General features: G+C 48.5%; 1 protein-coding gene across 1 annotated transcript; it reads right to left on the reverse strand.

Annotated features, from left to right (window-relative positions):
- Nucleotides 1-13,829: 13,829 nt before the first annotated feature.
- POU3F2 (POU class 3 homeobox 2) lies at nt 13,830-20,902 on the reverse strand. The gene has a single exon (XM_032338995.1). The coding sequence runs from the start codon at nt 20,662-20,664 to the stop codon at nt 19,333-19,335; it is 1,332 nt and encodes a 443-aa protein (XP_032194886.1). The 5' UTR covers nt 20,665-20,902; the 3' UTR covers nt 13,830-19,332.
- Between the last annotated feature and the right edge of the window lie 5,519 nt (nt 20,903-26,421).

Raw genomic sequence — 26,421 nt, forward strand, 5'->3', positions numbered from 1 at the left:
TTTTATATGCCAATTTGGCACCACTAGGTGTCCAGATATTTGATCAAACATTTGGGATGTATTCTTAGTTTGTGGATGAGATTAACACTTAAATTAGTAGACTTCGAGTAAAGCAAAAGGCCCTCGGTAATGTAAGTAGGCCTTATCTAATCAGTTGAAGGGGTGAATAGAACAAAAAGCTTGGCCTTGCCCAAGCAAGGGAGAATTTCTCCAACATGCTGCCTTTGCCTTTGGGCTTTCTCTGCAACATTAGCTTTTCCTGGTTCTACAGCAAACCAGTCTTTGGACTCAAATTAGAGCACTGGTTTTCTTGGGTCTCTACTCTGTCAGCATTCCCTAAGATTTTGGATTTGCCAACCTCAATAATCCCATGAGCCAATTCCTTTTACTATTGTATAAATATCTATACGTATATACATATCCCATTGGCTCCATTTCTCTGGAAATACACTTCCTGACAAGGCCAAAAAAGCTTGTGACCTACAAATTATATACAAGAAAATAAAGACAGTCTATTAACTGTATTCAAAACATTGCATATGTACTAATGACCATGTCATATGATCATTTAAAGCTACCAGCAGTTTTCAATATATAGATACTTTATAGGAGAGATCTAGCCACTCACTGAGGTTTAAATGTATAGGCTTTCTATCACCATGTACTTGCTTATCTTACAAATATCTATTTTTAAATAAGCGTCATTTTGGTGGGACTTTTACTTTTCTATGAACTTGAATATTTAGGGTACTTTATCCTTGCAGACTTTTTTTTTTTTTTTTGTAAATTCTGTGAGTTAACACGCTAGTGTTACTGCACAATGAAATCTATTTTCAACTTTATGTACTACCAATAATGGTAACTTAATTTTTTAAATAAAATAATAGAATATGTTTTTGTCATGTACAGTCCTACCTAATATCTGTAGACTGTATACAAACTAAGAAGATAAATAAAAATCAGATTTAAATATGTTGACTACTATCTTGTTTAAATCAATTACATATGATGTTGAACCACAGAAAAAAGTAAACAATTATGGAATATATTTTCTGAATCATTTCAGAAGCTTCTGTGAGATACCAAGGGTTTGTAGAACAGTTTACAAAACAACACACAAGAAATTAGAGTATAGCATTAGTAGGCTTCCTGCAAGGAAAAAAAAAGAGCAATTTTTGAAGTTCCTTCAAGGACAAAAGATAATGGATGTTTTTATAGTTTGCATCTGGACTAACTCTATTAGCATCATTAGTGGTAATGTATTCCAGAAGCCATTTAATGTAATTATGCAGATAATATTTTTTCGTTAAGAATGTTGTGGAATTTCAAATAAGTACATTTTTTAGATGAAATCTTTTAATCTTCTAAGAGTTGTTTCCTAGAAAAATCTATTACCTCTACAGTAAGAAATAGGGAAACTGTAGGTTAAGAGACTAATAACGTTCACTTTTGTAACTCACTTACATGATGATATAACCCATTTTTTAAAGTTGTTACGTCAAACTAGAAAAGAAAGAGTTCTGCAAGTGCCCTTACTTTTAAGTCTTAGCCTAGACAAGTTTAAAATACATTAAAGTACATTGATTATAGTAGACACTTTGTTTTTCTTCATTCTTATTTTTCCTGTTCACGCTACCTTTTAACCTTTCTTGTACCATCATCCTGACTTTCTTTGGGAAAACACCTCTCAGAGGAGGGGCATGTGGTTTAGACGGAGCTGATTCCTTAGTTTTAGAAGCTGGCATGTGAACTCAGGACTGACCAATCAGAGCACGGCAGCTCTTTCCACATGCACGCGCACATGCACGACGTGGCCAGGGGCACACACCACAATCTGTTTAAAAAGAATGTGCAGTACGACTAATTCTGGACCTCAAGTGGAACTCTTCAGGATAAGGCTCATTGTAGGACAGAATACAAGCCTAACTTTGATCATCTAGCCAGCAGGCTTGGTCACCAGAATGAGTTCACCTGCCAGGAGATGATGTGAGCCGGACTCTGTTCCACTGGTGCCATTTGTCCTTCTGTGTCCAGTCATTTCAGAAGTTTTACGCTGTATGATCTAATACATTTCTTGTTTTGTTTTTGTTCTGTTTTATTGTATGGGGTTTTTTTGGGGGGGGGGGAGGTTAAGCCTGCTTTATTTAGTTTCGATGACTTGTAAATGGAAGAGTTCTAATAGTCAAATACTAGTATTCTGAAAAAAATATTCTTACAAGTGACTACTCCTCCCACCCATTTCCTATAAAGAGCAAGTTTCCTTTGCCTTTTCCAGTTGTTCCCTCTGTCAAGTATCAGCCCACTTCTTGGGCCACATCACATCTCCTCATCTTCTTAAACTCTGCTAAATTGTTTTCTTATATTACTCTGCTTAGCTTTGAGTTCTCCTCCAGCTAAGAATTCTGTGTCAGCTTACACATAAAATTCATATGCTTCTGCTGTCCTGGAAATTGGTACAGATTTGTGGGCTCAGATTATAAACTCCCTGTGGCAATTATAAATATTACTAAAACTACCAGAGGAGTTCAGGGTTCCCCACACACTTAGCCACGAGTGCAGTGCCACTTGGACTGGTCACTTGAAAAATTGCATCTAGTGTACAGCCTCTTTTGCTCACAATTGACACACCTCAGAGGACTGCGGGCTGGGCAGGAACGGGACCCTAAGAATGTTTAGATATTTAGTTTCACTAAGATGAAGAGCTGGTGAGACTTTCTTTTGTGAAGTTTTTTGTTTTTTGTTTTTTGTTTTTTATGCCTTCCCTTTATAGCACAGGTCCATTCCCATGTTACTCTTTCTCTCAGTTAGTTATTGCTACACTGTAGTTCCCTCAAAATGTATGGCTTGAAGCAATATGATTTATTCTTTTTTTTTTTTTTTAAGATTTTATTTGACAGACAGAGATCACAAGCAGGCAGAGAGGCAGACAGAGAATGAGGAAGAAGCAGGCCCCCCGCTGAGCAGAGAGCCCGTTGCGGGGCTCGATCCCAGGACCCCAGCAGAAGGCAGAGGCTTTAACCCACTGAGCCACCCAGGCTCCCCATGATTTATTATTTCTCACGGTTCTGGATTGTTCGGCCAATCCTTCTGCTCTTACCTGTCGTCACCCGTGGCTGCATTCAGTTCGCTGATTGGCTGGGCTTGGGTTCCGCCAGGTTGTGGGCTGAGGGACTTCATCCTTCCTCCCCGCTCAGGGGTTTTAGGAGTTCAAAAATAGAAGTGACATGGACTCTTGAATCTTAGTTTTGCAAGCCACGTAGAGTTGTTTGCATGGCCATGTTTTCTTAATCAAAGCCAGGGCCGGGACCAAGGACTGAAGGTCGGGGTCTGACACCACCATGCAGGAGAGCATGGCAGAAAGCTCACTCCAGCAAACTGTGCGGCATGGGGGCTATTGTTGGAACCACCTCTGGAAACAACCTGTCGTTTTTATTCATAGCTGGAGAAAGAAACTACCTTTTCATATCCCAATTCTCTCGATACTTGTAAGTAGAATCCTTCTTGAACCATTTAATACTTATAAAAGTACTCAAAGTGAACAAATAAAGCTTCCGTGGGGAAATAAATATTTCTGAAGTGGCAAGTATTGAGACATACGGGTATTTATAAGTACACACATAGGGTAGTATTGGGCTTTTATACACAATGAAGCTGATAATTTAAAATATATGGGTTTTGCTTATTGAAAAAGGCAAAACGTGAATATTGCAATTGCTGTGCATTCTGCCTTTCACAATGTCCCAGCATAACTGGTTTAGAAGAGCCGTACAGGCCTTTGAACCAATTGCATCATAGAAGTCTGAAAAGGATAGCAATGTATCCAAAAATGCCTGTCTTTTGCATTTGAGATCTTTAACATGTTTTCTACAAAGTGTGGTTTCTTCAAAAATTTCAAATCATTTTTTTTAAAAGATTTTATTTATTTGACAGGCAGAGATCACAAGTAGGCAGAGAGACAGGCAGAGAGGGAGAGGGGGAAGCAGTCTCCCCACTGGGCAGGGAGCCTGATGTGGAGCTTGATTCCAGGACCCTGGGATCATGACCTGAGCCGAAGGTAGAGGCTTACCCTACTGAGCCACCCAGGCGCCCCAGTTTCAAATCATTTATATAAAATTTTAAAACATGAAGAAATCTTAAGAATAAAAACATCTGCTGGTGCACCTGGCTGTCTCCATTGGTGGAGCACGTGACTCTGATCTTGGGGTCGTGAGTTCGAGCCCCATGTTGGGTTAGAGATTACTTAAAAATAAAATCTTTTTAAAAAGAATTAAAAAGGGGTGCCTGGGTGGCTCAGTGGGTTAAGCCGCTGCCTTCGGCTCAGGTCATGATCTCAGGGTCCTGGGATCGAGTTCCGCATCGGGATCTCTGCTCGGTGGGGAGCCTGCTTCCTCCTCTCTCTCTCTCTCTGCCTGCCTCTCTGCCTACTTGTGATCTCTCTCTGTCAAATAAATAAATAAATAAAATCTTTTAAAAAAATAAAAAAAAATTTAAAATATGTGTAAGAATACAAAGAAATGAATAGGTGGAAAACACTAAATTCAGGATAGTAGTTACCTCTGTTGGAGAAGAGAGAAGTCCACCAGGGAGCCAAAAGTGAGGGGCAAAGAACATACTGACAATGTTCGATTTCTCAAAGAAATTGGTAGGTACGCAGGTATTCGTGATCTAGTTTTCTAGATCATTCTATTTGAGAAGACTGAAAAATTATGAAGAGAAGTCTATACTTTATCATTTGATTAAGGTGCCATTCAAATCTATGCTACCTGAAACTGTTTCAGAAATAATTGTTTAACTGGTTTCTAAAACGTTGCTTTACTACGCAGATAACCCTAATGACTCAGCCCCCATGCTGTACTATTTTAAAGTAGCTCTTTCTCGTCCTTCCAAATGAGCTGTGCTGATGACAGGCAGAGAGAAGAGGCAGGCCGCACGGGCAGCTCCTTCACTGGACACACACATCCTCTACCTCAGACTCAGTCATCTCTCCCGTCCACTGGGATGCCCCTGAGAGGTTTTTACAGGATGCATTTTGTAAAATGTTTCAGAGGGTGGTGTGGGCTGGGAGTAGAATGTTTACATCTGAAGAAGTGCTTGGGAAAGGACTGTAGAATCTTTAATGCCCTTAACAAATTAGGATTAAATCGTATTCTGACAACGAGGGCAGAAAATAGCTTCTCATTTTTTCCCCCAGGATCCCCCAGATATTCATTTCTAAGAAACACTTTCAGGTGAAAAGTTTCTTTTTCTTTTCTTTTCTTTTCTTTTCTGAAAAATGGAACTTCCAAGGAAAAAAAATCAAGGACATCTGGTGAGCTTGAATTACATGGGAAGTGGGAAATAAAAGCAATGTAGATTGACTATCTGTTGTATATGAAAGAGGAAGAGAAATTATATGAAGTCAGTTCATGCTCTGTCTTTGAAAACAGGCACTCTCTGTGACTTTACACCACATTCTAGGGAAAACTGGCAGACCCGACCTCTATTCAAATTGCTTTTCTTTCTTCCTAACTCATAATCATCCAGAAACCATTCCTTTTTTTTTTTTTTTTTTTAAGGCTAGGAAATGTTGGAGAGGGGGGTTGCACACTTTTACTGGGAAGTAGTCTTAAATGTAAGTAAATATATTATCCTCCAATCTAACCTCTCATTGTTTTCGACACTTGACCTGTTAAATAAGGAACATTGCATGTATATTTAAATTTCCTCAAAACAGACTTCTTCTTTAACTCCCCTAAAGCAAGGTAAGATTTGGATGAAAATATGTGATACAAAATACATGAAAAAAAAAGGAAGCCATAAGACTTTTGCAGGCCTTCTTTTGGGAACTTACAAGAACCTTGGCTATGGTCTGTCTATAAAAGTTTCTCTACATGGTCGGCATCTTCTGTGTATGAAAAATTTGAGACCTCTGATATATGTTCATTTTCTCTCCCTTCCAACTCTTTCCAGCTCAGTTACATTACAGAGACATCATTTAGAAAAGGGCCTGGCATCTGATAGGTGCTTCATTTTTATTAAATTTGAATTTTATTGAAATTAAATTGATTTAACCAGCTTAGCCTTAGAGGTAAGTTCAACAAATAGATAAGTGTTGCTAAAAAACCTGCTACCCTGATGACTTCGTGATACTGTGTGTGTGCACGTGTGAATGAGAGACTAGTGAAACTAGTACATCGCCAGCTGAACACAATTTCTTTGTTCCTGTCTCTTTCTCCGTGTCCATCTGATTCCCCAAGAATGTAATCATGGTCTGGCAAATTTTTTTCTCTCTCCTCTTAGTGCCTACAGCCACATCGGCACCATCATCTGCCTTCTTTCTCAGCCTTCCCTGATAACTTTGAGTCAGGTGTCTCCCCACAGCCCCCTCACCAACTCTCTTCCTTTCTGAAGCATTATTTTCATCAGATCACTCCTCTACAATGGCTCTTAATTGCCTTTTGAATCTAATTAAAACTTCTTCAAGATCCTCTACCAATTAACTCTGTACGCAGGCTCCTTTAGCAGCGTCTCATGGCAGCGCCGGCTCCTGTTCTCAGGCCCAGCGGACCAAACCTGCTCACCCTCTGCCTTTTCCTGCTTCCCTGGTCTCGCCCAGTGCCAGCTGCCTCCTTCCTAGAGTGCCCACTCGACTTCCTTCTTGTTTCTGCCAAAGCTCTCTCTCTCTCTCTCAAAACAGAAAAAAGAAAAATTGCTAAATTACCTTTCCCTTCCAACTTTGATTATTCTAACGAAGAATCGTAATGGATTGAACACGGGTCTATGCTGTTGGAAATGCGTGTGTTTTCATGTACCTGCATTATCAACGCCTTGTTGCAGGGAGCGGTGCCCACACATCTTGGCTCAGGGACTCCACGCATTTGGAAGAAGTCCTGCTGTTCTCGGGCTAGTGGTTTGGCTTCTCCCACAACTAGGTGAAGGTGCACCTAGTGTTCAGTCTTTGGCTCAGGCCGGATAGGCAGGATCCGGAACGTCTTGGTGCCACCTCACTTTCCTTCTTCGCTGGCAAAGCCCTCTGCCCTCCGCGGCCTTGGGCAGCCAGGGCCGCCTCTCTCTCCCCACCCCCGGGAGCCAGACAGGGGAAGCCTCTGGGGCCTCCAGGCCTTCAGAAGGTAACCATCGAGGCGAGACCCCGTGGAGCACTGCTGGGACCACAGGGCGGAGGATCGGAAGGCGCAGGTCATTTCTCGGTCGGGCCACCTCGTCATCAGCGCGAGGTGTCTTTGCCGGGTCCCGGGGGGTGTCCCGATGGTGGGGCCCCGCGGGCCGGCGACCGCCTCCTGCTTCCCCACACCTCCTGGGAGACAAAGTGTAAAATTGGTCCTGGCACGCGTCCTCTGCCCCGCGTTGTCAACAAGAGGAAGAAGGGGGCAGCTCAGAAGCGGCCCGGGGCGAAACCCTTGCTCCGCCGGTACTTCGGGCGCCCCGAGCGCGCCCGCGCCTTCGGCCGCCTGCGCGGGGACCTGCGCGCACACTTGGCCTTAACTGCCCTCCAACCCTCCCTCACCTCCAGAACACCCGACCCGAGGCTTCTGGCGCTGGCGGGGAAACGCCCAGAACCTCTCCCTCTACCCTAGCGGGCTGGGCGCCCCAAGAGGGCCTCCTCCGGACGCAGGCAAAGGGAGGGACCTGCCAGGGCCACTCCTCCTACGCCCAAGTGACAGAGGGACGCCCCCAACCCCGACACCCTGCCGGCGGCGGAAGAACTTTAGGGTGGTGAAGGACGCTTCGAGTGGGCAAGGGTCCTCTGAGTGGCGAAGGGTACCCCAGAGTGCAGGACAGGCTTCCGCCACAGCGCCCCTCCGGGGAACTCCCAGGTGTCGCAGAGAGCCTGTTGGGTCCAAACTGTCTTTATTTTCCAAGTTCAGTGACTGGATGTGGCGCGCGACCACTGGAGCTCTCCACAGGTGGGGGCCCGTATCGATTGGAAAGAACCTGCTGGTGGCTGGTACTATAGTTGCTGTTGCTGATTTATGTATATATGTGACTGGCTTTAAGTATATGACCCCAGTATTCTCTTCTTGACTAATGCAGGGTGCTGTGAATGACACCCGACAAGGACGCTATAAATGCCAAGAGGTTGTAAGATGTTAAAACAAAACAAAAGCAAAAACAAAAACAAAAAACAAGAAACAAAAAATGGGGAGGAGGAGTGGTTTCCTGGAGTGCTGGACTGGTCCTGGAATCGCAATGGAGCTGTAAGCACTGGGATTACTCTTGTGGGGCGCTGAAGGCCTAATGATGGTTTTAGCCACAAGCCAAAGCCTGAACATCCTAATACAACAACAACAACAACAACAACAACAACAACAAAAATCCACTGCCGTGGTAGCCTGAGTTAAAATAATCAGAATCACTGGTCCTTTCCTAGATAATACAATTCAGATGGCGATCCCTGCATTTTTTCTTTCTCCACACTGATAGTCATAAGGCTGCGTCATTACTTTTAAGCTGAAAACATCTTTTGGGGGGCAGTCACAGCAGAGGCCTCCAGGGGAGCTGGCGACAACAGAACTTCACATTGGTTTTGCACTTTATAGGCTTTCGGGTACATTATTTCATATGAGCCTTACTTAAATCCTGTTGGAAAGAAAGAAGTGGCATTATCTACATCCTGCAAAAGAGAACAACAGAGATTTGGGCTTGTCGACTGACTTCTCGGTGGCGCAGAGCGGGTACAGGAGCGCAGGCCCATTTCCATGAGCCTGCTCCACGAGCACTGCCGCAAGCTGTCTCGGGTCCGTGTTCTCTTCTCCCTTTTTATCTACGATATTTGGGATAAAAGCAGAGGGAGAAATCACTGTTCCTCGTGAGAATGGCTTATAGTGTGGGAGAAGGACTAATTCACTGGGCTCTGAAGGAAACAAAATTCAGCTCCATATGCTGAATTGATGCTTTTGGTAGGTATTTATTTGGGGGGGGGCAGTGTCCCTATTCTGCAAAGCTTTTCCATGGATAGGTCTCTGTTCAAGCAACAGCTAAAAACTCACTTTTTGAAACCTAAGACTGAACAAACCTAGTATACAGGAAGAAATCACAGGTGTAACCTGGGCTGAATTACTGAGCACACTGTCCTCTAAGTATCTTATTCATTATTTATTAACCATTGCTTCCAACCTGGTATTTTGGTCTCGATGCCCCTAAAGGACCAGGGCTTCTCTGGGAGACTGAAAAGACCTGCCAAAGTCCAAACACGTAGGGACCCGAAGGCTGGGGAATAATTCTTTCTTCTTACCTTTTTGGGGGGAACCTTTCTGTTATAAAATGTATGATCTTTCCAGATGAAGCATTTCAAATCCCCACTCGGGAGTTACCTAGAACCGGATGTTTAGAAACCTCTGCATGAGTCATATGTATAAAGTCACCTTCAAGAGTATTTGGCTGGGGGTTGAGGGAAGGAATGTAGAGTGAGGAGGGAGAGGAAGAGGAGGGGGAAAGCAATCGGATCCAAACAAAACATTGGAACGGATCAAGAGGCTGTAAAATCGCGAGTAATTCCGAGAAGACGCCACTGTGGGGCGCCAAAGTTCTACTCGGCTGAGGCCCGCGGCCGCGGTGCGAGGTGCGAGGACAGGAGTCCTGGAGAACAGATGCACTGGGGGAAGAAAAGAGGGAGGAAGGAGGGAAGGGAATGGAAAGGAGGGGTGGGAATGGGGTGTCCTTTATTCTCGAGTTAAACTCGCCGGGGAGACTTGATTACATAACAAGTCTGAGCGTGGTGGAAGAAGACTTTGTTGGACGGAAAGAAGGCGGGTGTGAATGGGGGGAGAGCGCTGAGAAGACAACCTCAGGCCACTGAGCTGACCGATGCGGAACGCGGACGCGCCTCTTCGCTACAGACATTCTTGGGCTTCTTCCCAAACTGGGGCCACGACCTCTTTTAAAGGGGCGTGTGAGGAGGGAGAGAGATGAGGAGTGGATCCGCTCCCCACACACACACCCGCTACCCCCCGCCCAACTTCCTCGCCCCCCACCCCGATTTGCGGGGCTGCGGTCACGGGGCCCCGGGGCGCGCTCTCCTCCAGGGCGCTGCGGGGTTGCCCAACTCCGCCTGCAGCCCCCGAGGACTCCTCCGCCGGGATAAAGGGCGGCCTCCCTCCGCCTGCGAGCGTCCTGAATGCTCAGCCGTCAGCTGCCGGGAGGCGCTGATTTCATTCCCGCGCGGCTCTCGCGGCGGGCGGCGAGGGGCGGAGGGCGGGCGCTGGCGGGGCGGGGTGGGGGCGGGGGGCGGGAGGCTGCGGCCGAGACCCGGGGAGGCTGAACCGCCGAGCCCCGCCTGGGTTTATTACATCCCAGCCACCGGCAAAGGTTAGGAACGCGCATTTAGAGACGGGATAATCCGAGTTTAAATATTAACAGTAAAAGCAGAACCGGTGGAATATTTACCTAGAAACTGAGCAGATCTCCTTTTGCCAAGGGAGAGGAGCGCGGAGGAGGCCCGGCTCCCAGGCCTGCGGCTCTGGAGCGGCGCTTCCCCGCGGGGTCCCCGGGCCGGCCAAGACCCACCTCGGAAGCTTCCTCAGATTGTGGTTAAGGGGGAGGGCCGCGGACCCCCTCGTTTTGCCAAGTCGATCTGAGTCTGCGGAACTAGGTCCAAATCTTCTGCTTTGTCATATTCTCCTTTTTAAGGGTCTCCCCGACCAACACAAAAGGTGGAGGAAAGTACGTTGGATCAATAGCAAAGATTGTTATTTAGATAACGAATTAATCTCCCTGTTATAATACTTTTATAGTGAACTTTGCACCCCGTCCATAAGAAAAAGGAATTTAAAGGAAAAAAAGTCTCAAACAGGATTAAGGTTTTAATTACAATTCCCTATCGAAATAGTATGTTTGATGAGCTGATCTTATCAATTAATAGTAACATTAAAGCTCAAGAAACAGATTCACGGAATATATGCTTAAGGGCGTCTTTTAAAAGTAATCGCACCCAGGGAACTAGCGGGGCAGCAGGCCAGCGATGCGGCGTCGAAGCCGGTTTCGGATTCGCGTCTGCTTGGACTCGGCCAGTGCGGGGCGCGCATCTGGGGCTCAGGCTGGGGCGGGGGCGGCGGGCCTGGGAGACGCGGCCGCGCGGGGTGGGAGGGAAATAATAAATAACGAACGCCTCCTCCAAGCTGAGGCCCACATCAAAGTTGGGGCCCCGCAAGGACCGTGCAGTTCACTGCGTTTGGGTCACCGTTATATTCCAGGGGCAAATAAAGTAATTTGAACATGCACCAACAGTTTTCCATAAAATACGAGTTAAAAGAAGTAATAGAACTAATCACTGTCTCCTCAAATCAAGTAGAAAACATTTCAATGCACTAATTAGAGTAATTAGAATAATAAGCCTCTGCCTATATGTGGTAAGACAATGTGTACAAACAACTTTATTTAATGTATACTGGTAATCAGCGATGCGTGCCTGCTTGAATGCTTAGCGCAATAAAACTACCCTCCGTCCGCCCAAACAATCAAATACAAATTAGTTTAATGATTGTGCCTGCTGAATGTCTTAGAAATCCACAGGCAGAGGCGAGTAAATAGAAGCATCCTTGTTTGCGTGCGTCCCCGCCCGGGCTGGCCGCGGGGCCCGGTGAGTGGCCGCGGGCTGGCGCGGCGGGAGCGAGCAGGAGGCCCCGCGCGCCCGGCACAGGCCGGGCCGGGCGCCAACACCGACCTGCGCCCCGCCAGAGCCCCTGCTTCCGTCCCTGGCGGCCCTCCCAGCCCTCCTCAGACAGCTGCCCGCCCCCGTGGCCCCGCCGCGCCCCCAGCCCCCAAGAGCCCCAGTTCCCCGCCAGGCCTCACCTCCTCCATAGGCAAAAGGCCGTGTTAGAACTACTAGCGCCCGACTACAAGGGTTTTTAAGAATTGAGTGATTTCTTCCCACTAGGCGACTCCTCCTGGGCACCTCGGAGGGCTAAGCGGAGGTGGGGCGGGGGGCGTCCGCCCTTGCTGGGGAAACCCAGACTGCAGAGCAGAACCCCAGGCCTGCGGTCCTGGGGCGCGGCCCCTCCCCGCTCGCTTGACTGGGAGGCTGGGGTGCCCAGAGGAGCTCCCTGGTTCCCTTCGCTGGGGACCTGCTGTCTCTCCAGTGTAGATAAAAGGGCGACTTCAGGCTCAGCAGGGAGCGGGCGGTTTCCGAGGGGTTTAGAGGTTCGCTTTCTTCCACGCTTCCCCACTCGGTGGGCAGGTTCTTCTCCGCTGGAGGCCGGGAGCTGAGGTCTGGAGCAGCCAGAAGTTTCCTGGGTGTGGGCTGAAGGGAACGTGCTTCAGAACTTCACTTGCCAGCTCTCTCCCGGCTCCCTTGCAACACTCCATGCTCCACTCCCAGTCGCCCCCCAAGCAAACAAATAAACCAGCAGAGCCCAAATTACTCTACTTCCCCTCTCCTCCCCAGTTGTCCCTCCTCTGCCCCCTTCTCTCCCGGCATCCCCTCCCACGACTGCCTCTTTCGTGCAGGAAGCAATGTCCTGGGCCCAACTTGGCAGAGTCACTCGGAAAAGCCGCGCAGGCAGAAAGCTCGGAGAGTCACTCGCCCCTGGACCCTCGGCGCTCCGTCATCCCTGCGCCCCAGCGCATCTCTGCCCCGGCCGCACGCGCCCCCAGAGAGGCCCCGCCAACTCGCTGCGACTGTAACCAACTTTCCCAGGGGCGGCAGCTGTCCCCAAGGCTTCTGCCCTCCTCCCCCTAGCCACCACCTCTATCCTCAGCCTCGGGTGGGCGAGACCACCAATCCTTGACTGCCTCCCCCCACCCCGGGTGTCCCTGGAGAGTGAGAGTGTTGGAGTAGCCCGCGACGTCGGGGCGGGCAACCCTCCCCCTAAAGATTCGGACGTCGGAGCCGCTGGAGCCGCAGGGTCCCCGGGTTCCTGGCAGACACTGTGGGGCTCTTCTGTGTCCCGGAGCGAGGGCCGGGGCTGGAGACGGGACAGTCGGGCCCCTCGCGCCCCTCTCCTCCCTCCGCCGGCAAGCTGGGGGGGTGTGGGCCTTCCTTTCAGCGGCCGGGCCTTCCCCCAAGTGGGGGTTCCCGGCCGGGCTGGGGGCGCCTCCTCTGCGTCCGAGCACCGAGCTGCAGCCGGCCCGGCAGCACCCTCGCCAGCCTCGGCCAGGCGCTGTAACAACTTTAAAGGAATATTTTGTTAAGGGAGCAAACAAACAAAAAGTTATTAATGTCAAATCACTGTCTCCAGAATCGTGTGCTGTGGAACGTCAAAATTCTTCTGCCGGAATGAGATTTCTGAACAGAAAGAGGGAGAGAACTCCCCACCCTTTCCACGAGGACTTGCCTGAACCTAAAAGCCCAGTGATTTACAACGGCTAATTTGTGTTACACACCCCGCAAGAAACTTTTTCTTTCTCTCCACTCCCCTGCTAAACTCTGGCCATATTTTTGTTGTGTGTGGGCTCCCCCCACCTCCCGCCTTTGAACAACAGACCCAGAGGAAACACTGGTGGGAGGAAAAATAGATGCCCCATATCAAAAAGGATGCAGATTCAAATGTACTCCACAGCGAGATTTCCTATTGCCGTCGTTCTGCACACCGAGAGTTAATCGTATACAATTTATAACAATCAAAATCCCCTCCATATTGCTCAGATGGGGTCCTAGTGCTCCCCTGTCTTTCTAAAATCAGTGACAAGTGAGTCTTTGTGGGGCATTTATTTCCTTCTTTTTTTCTAGATGACAGCTCCCCATTCTGAGAGCAGAGAGCCCTTTGCCGCCAGCTCCAGCGCACTCCAGAGCCCAGGCTCTCCACGTACAAATCGCATATGGAAGTTTTTGCCCCCCCGCCCCCAATCCCAGACAAAGAGCTATAAAAACTCAGAAAGACGTGAAAGGAATAAACTTTAAGATATAGATGCACTTTTACTGGTGTATTAAATAACATTTCAGACATTTTTTTTTTTTTAAAGAAATACATCTTCATGTTATCAACAACCAGAATTCTAACAATAAGAGGCCAGGGTTGTTTTGATGGGATATGATATTGTTTGTAAAACCTCTAACAGCTAAGCCAAGCAGAGTTGTTATTAAGGTAAAGGGAAAGTACTACGTGGTAAAGTTAATTAACTTTTTTTTCCTTAAAAAATAAAGGAGGAAATAAATTTCCTAGCTTCCCACAAAACACAAGAACAATGTGAAAATATTCTGCTTGTTTATCTCCATAACCAAGTGAAGCCTTTAGGAAAACTAAAAGCCATTTTCTGGCACTTCTGTACCCACCTCTAGATAAGGAAGCATTGAAATAACTCTGGCCCAAGTTCTACCAAGGTAGGCAAGTTTACTCCTTGATTTTCTAGTTAAGTGGCAAGCCCCTGCCACTTTTGCACTATTTCCTGTACTGAATCAAGTGCTGAGAATAGACACCAGGAGCCCTGGTTCTCTCCTACCACCATCTGCCCCCCTGTTAAGAGATTATGCGTCACTGAAACAAGTAAACTTTCTTGAATACAGATAATGTTGGTATAAAATTTAGCTGAACATCCCATTTAGTCCTATTGTCAAGATTCATTGCTCGTACCTCCAGATGCATTTTTCATTTTAAATAGACACTGTCCCTTTTGCCTCACTGAAATCTACAAGCAGACCCAAAGAAACACTTTTACCTTTGACCCTCCCTTCACCATCCGTCTTTCTTTTTCGGTTAAAAGCTCCATTCTTTATCTCATTCTTTAACTTGTCTAGGAATTCAATAGAATCTAGAACACAGTTCTATAAACTGATTGAAAAATCAACAAAGACAAATCACAGAAGCCAGTGACAAAACGATAATTTCTCTCACCCAGCAACCCAAGCACTACCCAAGCTGCTTCCACAGTAAGGCAAAGTGAAAGGCAAAAGAAGGCAGCATAGAGATATACAGGTACCAAAGCCCTCCCATGCTAGTTTCCCCCATTGTTGCTGTTGCATCTCTTTATTAGTTGCTCTTGGAGAAATAAGAAAATAAGAGAGATGAGTGCCTCTACTAAAGCCATTTCATCAGAAAACCTTGCCAACCAGTGTGTGGCTTCCACTGGTAGGAGCAGGAGTGGAAGAAGGGTTCCTTTGTGGCTGCCATCTCTAATACACAGGAGGTAACTTCATAGGAACCGAGAATGTCTACAAGTGCCAAGCATAATATTATTTGTGGCCATTCCCTCTCTCTGACCTTCATGTAACTCTCCCACATGATCATTTCTCCCCTATCTTATACCATAAATTTTAAAAAGTGACATATTTGGAGGAAACAACGGGAGCTCTTGCAGGAAGACCGCATTCTGCACTATTGTCTTTGGGGGAAAGAAAGCGTTTGTCATTGTGGCTGGCCAACATCTTAGGGATGACTGCCCCACAAATATCTCTTAGTGGCAGTGATGGAGTTTTTCACTCTAGCATGTAAGACATTCCCCAAACTGGCATGAAACTGCCTGAGTAGCTTTAGAATCTGAACGGCAAGCATGGGTCAAAACCATGGCGTGTCCATTTAACACGTGATGGTTTCTAGTCAGTAGCCCCTGTGGCTAAGAACAAAAACCGCCTTCTCAAGGTCCACTAAAATGCCCTGCAGAGGGCAGATGCTGCTTGTTTTCTGCCTACAATGGAGGAGGATATTGACCCAGAACTCAAATCTATACCCAGCTTAAACATTTTACCCATCAGCATGTCTGCGGTCACAAAACACTTCTTCTTTCTGTCACTTCTCGTTCAGACTATTGATAAGATCATTTGGCTGAATCTGTTTGGGACCTGTGTAATATTGACTAGGAGTTAGAAAAGATGATCAGATGTAATAAGCCCAGAAACTGCCTTTCAAAATGGACATTTATACTTAAACCAGTGTTCCAAGGAGGACTTTAAATACATCAGCAAACTTGTAAACTAACCAAACACTGCTTGGATGTTGCACTAACCCTAAACTGATTTTGGTAGGTATAACGTTCTCTCTAAGAATATCTGAAACAATCTGTGATTAGCATCACAGCCTTGAATGTCTTCCATACATTCTCCCCCCCCCCTTTTTTTCTCACCCTGTTTTAGAGCCTGTATGCTTGCCTGAAGAGAAACAGACACTACTGTATAAACCATTGCAAAACCTATTTTTCCCCTCAAAATCTAACAGAAGTAATACATGGGATCTACCAATAATCACTTGGTAAACACACATCTTGCATACTGTCAGAGATACTCTTTGTTGAAAGATACTTGTTATTTATTAAAAAGAATAATACCTTTAACTAAGCTTTGCATTTTTAGATACCAAATAACGTGAGCACATGTGCATAAAGATTAAAGTCCACCTAGTTCCACTGATGCTCTCCACAAAAAAAAAAAAAAAAAAAAAAAAAAGCACAATCAGTTAAGGTAAAGGTGACCTGGAAAGATGTAGGGATATCTGCATTTATTTAAAAGGGATAAACATCTCTTTGTCAGACCATGAAATGGCAAACAAATGGAAGCTCAAACCCAATGACCATTTCAATTTAATGCTATAGGTGTAGTGACTGAAAGGTCTGGGACTGATAGTTTTTTGCAATGAAAAGTGAAAAAGAATCAGAACAGTAGTCTCTCTTAAAAAAAAAAAAAAAGCTCTGAAAGTTATAAACATGAAACCTGGCAGTATACGCATAAAATTTATTCCAAAACTTTATGAAGTATAAAGGAAGGGAAGTATTTTACACACAACTCAACTCAGTCAGTATAAGGTCTAGGGTTTTCTCCCCCCTTAAAACTTGGCACTATCTTTAAAAATAAAATAAAGATATTTCAATAATTAGAACAAACTATGAAGGTATTGTGCATTTCTGTTTTATGTAGATAATAAAATATTACTTTAACATAAATATATAAGGATCTCTGCGTTTTTATTTTCCCCACAAGCACAACCAAATGTACCAAAACAAAGTATTCTTAAAGAGACTGAACAAAAAAAAAATTACATCCCATATAGATTTTGCTCATCTACTCATTTAAAGCTACAGAAAAACAGTTTCCAGAACCTTTTTGCTTTGAAAGAAATAAATATACATTGAGGCAGGCCACTTAAAAATGATATGAAAATATTTCCCTGGGTAGCATTAAAAAAAAGAAAAATAGACAAAGAAACATTTAAACTATTTCTGCATTTCAAAAGACAGATATTAAACATATATACATAGTGGTAAGGTTCAGTGGTAACTTTCATCTTAGTAAACCTCTGAGAGTCAGAGGAGCTATGGACAGGTCCCCTGAACTCCAGCATCTGACCTTACTCACTTGGTAATAAGAATCTGAAAATTCATTTCCTCCCTTTACCATTGGCTATTTGCCCCGCTCTGGATTGCTTCACTAAAGGCCAGTCCCCACACCTCAGGAACAAGCAGCGTGACGCACCCCGAAGCAGCAACTCCGTGCCCATCTCCTTGTGACATTCGTTGGGGGAAATGAAATACAGGCAAATAAATATGCCCATTATAAGTCATCATTTATCTTGCAAAAACATTGAAAATGAAACAATCACAGGTGTTTGAAAAGACAATATAAAGCATATTTCCTAAAACCTTAACTACTGAGTGCAGTGCTAATCTTGATGCTGAATCATAATTTTATGGTACTGAGAATTTATTTTTTTAAATAAAAATTTGCCTAATACTTAACCAGAAAAAAAAGCCCCAAACTTTTAAGATTAATAAAAAGTGTTTTCCCTTTGAGCGCCCTTTTGTGCTGATTATTTTTAAATATTTTAACTGATCACAGTTTAATGGTATTTATTTTCAATACAGTTAGAAGTTTTTTCACCTACACTTCCCAGTAGAGTCTTTTGTTATGGAAGTTAACCATTTTCCATCAAGGTAAGGTAAAAAAATGCACTTAAAACTATTAACAAAGGGAGAAAAGGAAGGATAGAAAATAGCATTTTTTCCCAGTTCATTTGGCTTCCTTAGTGAAAGAGGGGGGAAAAGCTGTCCAGGTCAAACTGGTATTTTCTGTAATAAATTATGAGAAGAGGGTGTGGGACCCTAAATGTGATTTGATAAACAAATGAGCTAGTGAAGACAAAACCAGTCTAGAGTGGAGATATTCTCTTATTCATGTGGGTATTTGTGTGGTAAGAAACAGTCTATGCATACACCATTAAGTTCCCAGATTATTTTCTTTATGCTAAAAAAAAAAAAAGCTATTAGAGGAACAAAGTTTAACTGCTGCTGTCAGCACAAATAATTCCTCATAATTAAGTTATTAAAACCGAAGGCAGAGAACTATACAGGGGTTTCTGAAGATATATATTTCCCTAGTTCTCTTCAAAGTGCCACTTTCTGTTGGACAACTCTGGAAATATATTTAACCTCCACACTTCCTCTGAGCTCTTTCACAATGGGCCCGCCTGATAAAATGAAGCAATCAGTCACTCACTATCGATTTTTCTTTTTCTCCCCTCCACAACCTCCCCCAGAAACACTGCCTGAAAATGAAGTTTACTTTGTGGCTGGTAACAAAAACCAATGCTTGACTCATTTTTTTGTATTCCAAACCGGATTCTTGCCTTGGATAAAGCGGGTAGACCATGCACGTTTCCTGAAAGCAGAGAATGATTTATTTTGTATGAAGCCAATCATTTTTGCTTTGGTAAAAGAACCAAATAGATGGTACACCAATGTTGGGGTCAGGTGGGGGGGGGGCGAAGGTAACCAAAGTTCACAAACAGTGAGAAGAACAAGGGGCAACGCGAGAGCGTTGGAAATGGAGAGTAGCCAAGAGCTGGCTTCAACTCTCTCTGCTGAATAAAACAAAACCAAACAAAACCCGGCAATTTCAAAATTGAAAAGAAAGATATGTTCATGAATTTGTTCATGTAAACTTCAATTTTCCTGCAGTGCAAATTTATGTGGTTAAATTCTGACTACATCAAAGAACATGTGTATTTTCCCCTCTTTCCTGATGAGGATCCACATTGAATCAACACAGCAGCATGTGCCAACTCTGAGCATCAGGAAGCTGTTTGTGTTTATCACGGTTTGGTGGATTTTTTTTTTCTTTTTGGTAATTTATTTAGTTTTGCCAGGTATTTAACTCAGTGCTTGCCATCTCTCTTTCTCTCTCTCTCTCTCTATTACACACTCTCTCCTCACTCTCTCTATGAGACACTCCACTCCATTGCCTGGGTACTAGCCTGTAAAGGTCAAAACACATCATTACACCTGCTACCGTTTAAAGGATAGTCCAGTGCCTTAGTTGCTTTCCTTATTATTACTTTTTTCTTTTTAAGGGACGGGGAAATAATAATTAAAATAAAAGAACAATCAGAAGTTAGAGAGGGAACAAGGGGGCCGGGAAAGGGCCGTGGACCGTAGGGGAGGGGGAGCCCCGCGCTCTGCCCCTCCCCCCGCTCGAGTTCACTGGACGGGCGTCTGCACCCCGTGGTGTGGTGGCGTGTCCCTACTCCCCCCGTACACATCCTCGGCGCCCGGCAGAGTCCCTCCGGGAGGGGTCATCCTTTTCTCTTTCTGTCTCCTGTTACAAAACCAAACTCTCACCACCTCCTTCTCCAGCTGTAAGCTGTCCGCGAGGGAGGTGATCTCCTGGGCCGAGGGCTTGGGGCATTTGAGGAAATGGCTCTCCAGAGCCCCCTTGACGCTCACCTCGATGGAGGTCCGCTTTTTCCTCTTGCGCCCCTGCGCTGCGATCTTGTCTATGCTCGTGGGGCTGCCCGAGGACGAGTCCGCCTCCTCCAACCACTTGTTCAACAAAGGCTTCAGCTTGCACATGTTCTTGAAGCTCAGCTGCAGGGCCTCAAACCTGCAGATGGTGGTCTGCGAGAACACGTTGCCGTACAGGGTGCCCAGCGCCAGCCCCACGTCCGCTTGGGTAAATCCCAGTTTGATCCGGCGCTGCTTGAACTGCTTGGCGAACTGCTCCAGGTCATCCGAGGTCGGCGTGTCCTCGTCCGAGTGCGGGTCGTGGTGCGCGCCGGGGTGGCCCGGCGGGCCCTGCGGGGGTGGTGGCGGCGGCGGCTGCTGGTGCGGGTGCGAGTGCGGGTGAGGGTGGTGGTCGGCGTGGTGCGGCTCGTCGTGCGCGTCCCGCAGGCCGTGGTGGTGCAGCCCCGCCGGCTGTCCGCCGGCGCCCAGCATGCCGTTCACCGTGAAGCTGGGCTGCGAGTAGAGCAAGCCGCCGTTGGACGCTCCCATGGAGGGCGGGAGGTGCGCTGCGGCCGCGGCGCTCCGCCATGCCCCGGGCCCCGGGTGGTGGTTGGCGGCGTGGTGCACCAGATGCGGCGGCCGCTGCTGCTGCTGCTGCTGTTGTTGCTGCTGCTGCTGCTGTTGCTGCTGCTGTTGCTGCTGCTGGTGCTGCTGCTGCAGGGCGCCTGGCCCGTGCAGCTCGTCGCCGCGGCCGCCCTGCTGTACCACCACCGAAGGCTTGATGTCCGGCTGGCCCAGGGGGCTGGTGGACCACGGGGAGCCGTCGCCGCCGCCCCCGCCGCCGCCCCCGCCCCCGCCGCCGCCGCCACCGCCCCCGCCGCCGCCGCCGTGGGACAGCGCGGTGATCCACTGGTGAGCGTGGCTGAGCGGGTGCCCGTTGCTCTGCAGCGCGCCGTAGTCGCCCTGCACCAGGCTCTGAGCCTCGCGGTAGCCCCCCGCGCCCTGCTGCATGCCGCCCGGCGGCTCGGCGTGCACGATGGAGGCGCTGGAGGTGAGCAGGCTGTAGTGGTTAGACGCTGCGGTCGCCATGACTCTCGGAGCCGGACTGAGCGCTCCGGTTAAAGGAGCCGCGCATTTGACAGTTACTTTTTCGCCTCGGGCTCCTCTGCTCGCTCGCTCTCTTTCTCTCTCCTCTCTCTCTCCCCCAGCGGGCAGCTCCGACGCCCGCTCCGACGCCTTCTGTTGCTGCTCCTGCTATTACTGCTGCTGCCGCCGCCGCCTCCCGCCCGCCCTCGCTCTCTTTCTCCTCCTCTCCCTCCTTCTTGCTCTCGCTCACTCTCTGACTAGCTCCGCGCTCCCCCCTCTCCCTGCTCTCTCCAGCTCTCTCCCGCTCTCTTGGCAGCGCCAGCTCGCAGCGGCACGCGCCTGGGCCCCGCCCCCTCCGCCCCCTCCCATTGGCTCCGCGCCCTTTGATTTACGTGGATACCGCTAGCAACCTCCCAGGCCGGCGCCACTGATTGGCGTAGAGGTGCCCCCTCCTCCTCCCTCCCGCCCCCGGGCGCCGAGTCCTCTCAGCCCTCCTCCAGTTCCCCCTCTCCACCCAATTCAGATTCTCTTAGTTCTCACCACCCTAGCTCCCCAACCCCGGGGCTCCTCCGCCCCTCTTGGATGAGCCCCGCCCCCCATCTGTCTCCCTAGCAGACAAGCTGGGCGCGGGGTGTGTGGGGGGGTTGGGGTGGCGGCGGGGTGCTGGCCTCGCGGGGGTGTTGGTGGTGGGGCGGCCTCAGCCCTCTTTCGACCACAGCCACTTGGAAGACTCGGATGTGTGGGGGGGAGGTGGCGGGTGTGTGTGTGGGTCTACCTTCTCTTCCTATTAGGGCTGGGGTGGGGGTGAAGGAGAGAGAAAAAGAAAGGCAGAGTCTCAGGGAGCCAGGGGTAGTCCCATTTTTATTCATCTTGGGACACACACACACACACACACACCCACCAGTGTTTCTTAAACCTAGAGCCAGAAGCCAGACTTGTCCCCCTGTTGAAGTCTCCTTCCCCCCCCCCCGCCCCCATGGTTAAATTTTCAGTGTCCACGTGCTCCAAGACGTGCGGACACTTCTGCCCCCAGTAAAGGTCCTCTTCTTTCCCGTCCAACCCGCCGCTAGCGCAGGCTCTCTTCCCTTTAGGTTCCAGGCCCAGTTGTCTCCCAGCCCCTGAGCGGGGACCCCTTGAGAGGCTGGCTCAGCCTACGCTCGTCCGCTAGTGAGAACTCCTGTAAAGGCGCGGAACTGCTCGCTCTGACAGCGCAGCGGCCTGGACTGAAAACAAAACAAAACTCAGAAAGTCTCCGTCAGATTCACACACTGGGGCGCGCACACAGTTTTTGGTTTAGTAAACCAGGAGCCAGGAAGGGCGGACCTTTGCCTGGTGCAAGGCTGCGGGAGTGCAGGGTAAAGGTGCTCCGTCTCCGGGTGCGGTGGCGGCACCGAGGGCCGCTCCGGGAAGCCGAGATCTGGGGCTGCGTACGCGCTTCCCAGAGCGGCAGGCGTTTTTCGATGCAACTTTTCCGTTAGCTGCTTCGAAAGCGTGGAACGGTGTGTGAAGGAAAATGGGCTGATGCTAGGGGAATCTTCCTAATTAGTAACTTCTACCGGCGCCAGCGGGTGGGGCTGGTCTAACTCAGCTCTCAGGCGCTCGCTAGCGAAGAAGCTCCGGGCTTAGCCTTCAGCCTTGAACTCCAGAACAAGACTGTGGGACCGTACGCTGGCTGCGCCGCTCTACCCAGCGCGAGCGCGTCGCGCGGTCCGTTCCCCAGCCGCCCGGAGCAGGTGCCTGCCGCAGGCTTAGGAGCCTGCGAGCAGGGTAGGAGACACTCAGGCACTGACCCAGGCTGGCGCAGTGGGACCACCACGAAGGGCCAAGTGAAGGGCGCGGATGCTGCGAAAAGAATCAAAAGTTGCTGCTGGGAAGAGGAAAAAAAAAAAAGACCCCAGGGAAAGTGAATCGCGTCCCCACCTCTCACCCTTCGCCCTGGGCGTTGCAGCGCTGGCGCTGCCGGTGGTCTTGTGTTCGTGAAGGAAGCCAAAACAACGCTCAAGGGGAGCACTTTGGGGCCTCCGAGCATCTTAATCTAGACAGCAAAGTGGAGCGGGCCAGAGAATTCATCACGACTAACGAGGAACGAGCTCTTCGGGGAGTGGCTGAGCTGTTTATAAATCACCACGTTGAGCACCCGCCCGGGCAAGGCGCTTTGGCTGAGGATTTCCACGTGCCCTGTGTTTATGAGAGAGTGTGTGTGTGGGAGAGAGAGAAATGGTTAGGGGAGGGGCGATCCCACAGGCCGCCAACCGGACGGACCTGCATCCCCCCACGCGCGCACCCGCGCGGCGAGGCGAGGACACACACCGAGTGGCGCTTGGTTCCAGCGCAAGCGCGGAGCCACTCAGGCCGCGCGCCTGGGGGCTGCTAGGAATCCCATAACTTTGCCCGGCTAGGAAAAAAAGAGAAAGTCCTAGCCTCAGAGCGCGCAGACTCGGCGGCTGGAGCCTGAGGCTCCTATACTGGGAGCGGAGGGGCTGGGCGGCGGGCAGGACCGCCTCCTCGCGACGGCAGCCCGGAGTTCCCCGCGCGGGGCGTGCGGCTCTCCTGGGGCTTTGGGAGCGCTCGGGCAGCGTGCCAGTCGCGTCGGGTCCAGGCCTGCCTCTCCCCTCTGCCCCACCCCACCCCACCCCCGCCTCTCTGCTCGGAAAACTCAGAGATCCTCAGATGGAAGAATCCAGCGGCCGCCGGGAAGGGCAGTGTCAGGATACTCAGCATCTCACCTCCCCCTCTTCCCCCAACCAGGGCAGGTGTCTGCTATTCTCTGGATTTGATTTCACATTTCTCAAGGGACAAGGCCCTTTGCAGCCCTTGGGGTGATACAGTCAGGGAAGAAAAGGGTTTCCAGACGCATCTCAGAGAGAACCGAGGCGGCTGGGCTCCAAGTCAGTTTACAAGTATCCCCACCGTCCTCTTCTTCTGCTCACTTCCCCCAACCCATGGCCAAGGGCGCGGGGTCGTGCGGGGGAGCAGGGGTGCGGGCAAGGATATGCTGCACGTGTGCATCAAAACTTCCTGTCTGCAACGGGACTTCACTGGCGATTTCCACTCTGAGATCCATACTATGTTGAGGTTCCGGGTCTCTACTCCACCCCATCCGCCCCCACCTCATTTCGCTGGCAGGCGTTGGCTCCAAAACGTTCCCAACAGGGTAACCCGGGTAGTTCTATGGGATTAATACACCCAGTAAATCCCCGGGAGTACACAAAGCAGTACCCAACCCCCGGGCCTCAGCCTCTGCACCCCACCCCCAACCTCGGAGCCGGGCCAATCGCCGGGCGGGCAGGGCTGGGCGCGCACTAGGGCTCTGTGTACCACCTCCCCCCGCGCTTCCCCCGCCTCCCAGCTTGTCGCCGGAGGCCCGGGTGGCGCGAACGCCCGGTCCTGGGTAGCCTCAGCTTCCTGTCTGCCTCCCGGCGCGACTCCTCCCTGGGGCTCTTGGAACCCAGACTATCGGGGGTTTTAGCTCCAGATGGGGGCTTCTCCGTCTTTCCTTTCCCCCTCCCACGGTCGCGGGCTCCTTTCTTTGCTGCTGACCCTGCCAGGGCAGAGTCTGCAGGTCTGCCTGCCTTTCTCCAACCCGCATAAAAAGCACGTTGAAGGTGTCTCGGGGAGACACCTCCAGGTTTTGATTCAGCTCATTCCCTTTCACTGTTCAAAGCAGCTGTTCAAATACAGAGGCTGCTTACGTTGACGTGGAGAGGATTTCAAACAACCCTAAAATGCTTTGAACTGACAAGGTGTCTTGATATCTCCCTCACTCCAGTACAGCTTCCTGAGATCACTCTCTAGGACAATGGCTGAGCAGGCAGTTCATGGGGGCCTCGCAGCCTGGGGTCGGCTGCAGGGTCCCTGGAGCCCTTTCCGCGAGAACAGGCTTGAGGCACCCTAAGAAGAGATGCTAGAAACGGTGCTAGCCCGTGCCCTTCCCCTAGGTCCCAGGAAGGGCTGTGCTCCTTCGGAGTCCTGACCTGGACTGGTTTGTAGAAGTGGTGCGGACTGTCCCGGTGCTTTGCATACGGAGGAAACAGCTCAAGGTATCCGAATAAACCAAGGAGACCCCTATTTTATTTCCACACTGTCTCACTCCTTTAAAGAGTGATCTGGGCCTAGCACCTTAACCCATGGCCCCCAAAGTCTTCACTCGAATAACAGTAATGGCATGAACGTAATTTATTAACTCATTCATCTACTAAACACACCCACAGTATATGTTAAATATCATTTATTTATTTCTGTGTACCAGGACTTGGCAAAAAACCCACCATAATCATTCCCATACATTGTGCCGAAAGGAACAGTTATTAAAATACAGATGAAACAGTATTCATTTGATAGATTTTAATGTAGTTCTTATTTATGTATTCCCATGATAATAGAAATCAGGAAACAAAGGGAAATTTCTTAGGAAGTGGCAACTGGCTTAAATTTGGGTAAAACTCCTGGTGTTTCCTTTGTAGTGTATCCACCTTGGAGGAAGATTGTTTTAATCCCTTCTTTTCCCACTCCTCCTGCTTCCCCCTCCTTCTCTACCTCTCCCCCTCCCCCCACCTCCTCCACACCCCCACGCACAGTCATTCATTCCTGCCCTTTCTACTCTCCGGCTAGCCCCAGATTATGTTTTATTTGGTCGATAGCTCCCCTGCATTTGAATGGAACTTCTTGCTAAGGGCCTACAGAATGTCAAAACTGAGGCTCCTACTTTAGAACTGCCGCTCTAAACAGCCAATCCACTCAAAGAGCCAGCTGGCTGCTTTAATGAAAACCTCCTGAAAGCTTCAAGAACTGCAGGCTTGAAGATGCATTTTCAAGGAGCCTGGAAAATGCATTTTCAAGGTGTCAATTCCTATGAGAAACACAAACATTGAACTTCTTAAAGAAACAGAAATTAATATCTTTAATTGTGTAGCATCACATTGTCTCCTCAAATTAAAAAATCTCATGCAGAATTATATAAATTACTGTCTATCCGTGTATTTTGTATCTATCTCTATATCATAAATGTGGATCTATCTCTATGTCATAAGTGGTCCCGAAGAAGGAAAAGTTTTCTGAAAGTTGAAACTTCCATTCTTCCTTTGCTTGGCAAATCTGTTTGTCCACACCTCACATATAGATGATTCTATTTTATCTTCAATACTGTGCAAACCAGTGAGATGTAACGTTCTAAGTTCAGTATTTGAAATGAAATTATTTGAATTCATGGATATTAATCTCTTCCCCCCTTTACTTCCAGTTCTGAATCTTGTCATTAAAAATGATCCCCCCTTTGTAGTCCACAAGTGAATATTTTATAGACAGGCACGGTTTGAAGACTTCTGAAACCACATCACCCAGGCAGTCTGGCTGTTTCAGGGATTACTTTGAGTAATTTATCAAAGGAAGCCAGCTAAATTTTGAGTGGTGAATATAAGGCCTTACAGGGGAGAAAGCATAAGGGACACATTCTATCAGTGTGCAAGATAAATTCTATTTGGAGTTAATACAGCTTGTTTATATTGAAATATCAGGAACAGAACAGAAGGTAATTGGTGGTTCCTAGTTCCCGTCCAGGAATTTTGTTTTTAAAGGGCTAATGACTTCCTAGCAATAGAGCCCGAGGGTGCCCACCTCCACCTCCCCACACCCCTGCCTTAAAGCAGGTGGATAGCTCCTACCAGAAAGGAATGCCAATCTTTGATAAATTAAAGGGATTTCAACACAAACCTCCTTAACTCTAAAGCATTTGAAAATGAAGCTCTTGCCGCAGTCAGTTCC

The sequence above is a fragment of the Mustela erminea genome, chromosome 4, assembly GCF_009829155.1.
Source record: "Mustela erminea isolate mMusErm1 chromosome 4, mMusErm1.Pri, whole genome shotgun sequence".
In the NCBI taxonomy this organism is placed as follows: domain Eukaryota; kingdom Metazoa; phylum Chordata; class Mammalia; order Carnivora; family Mustelidae; genus Mustela; species Mustela erminea.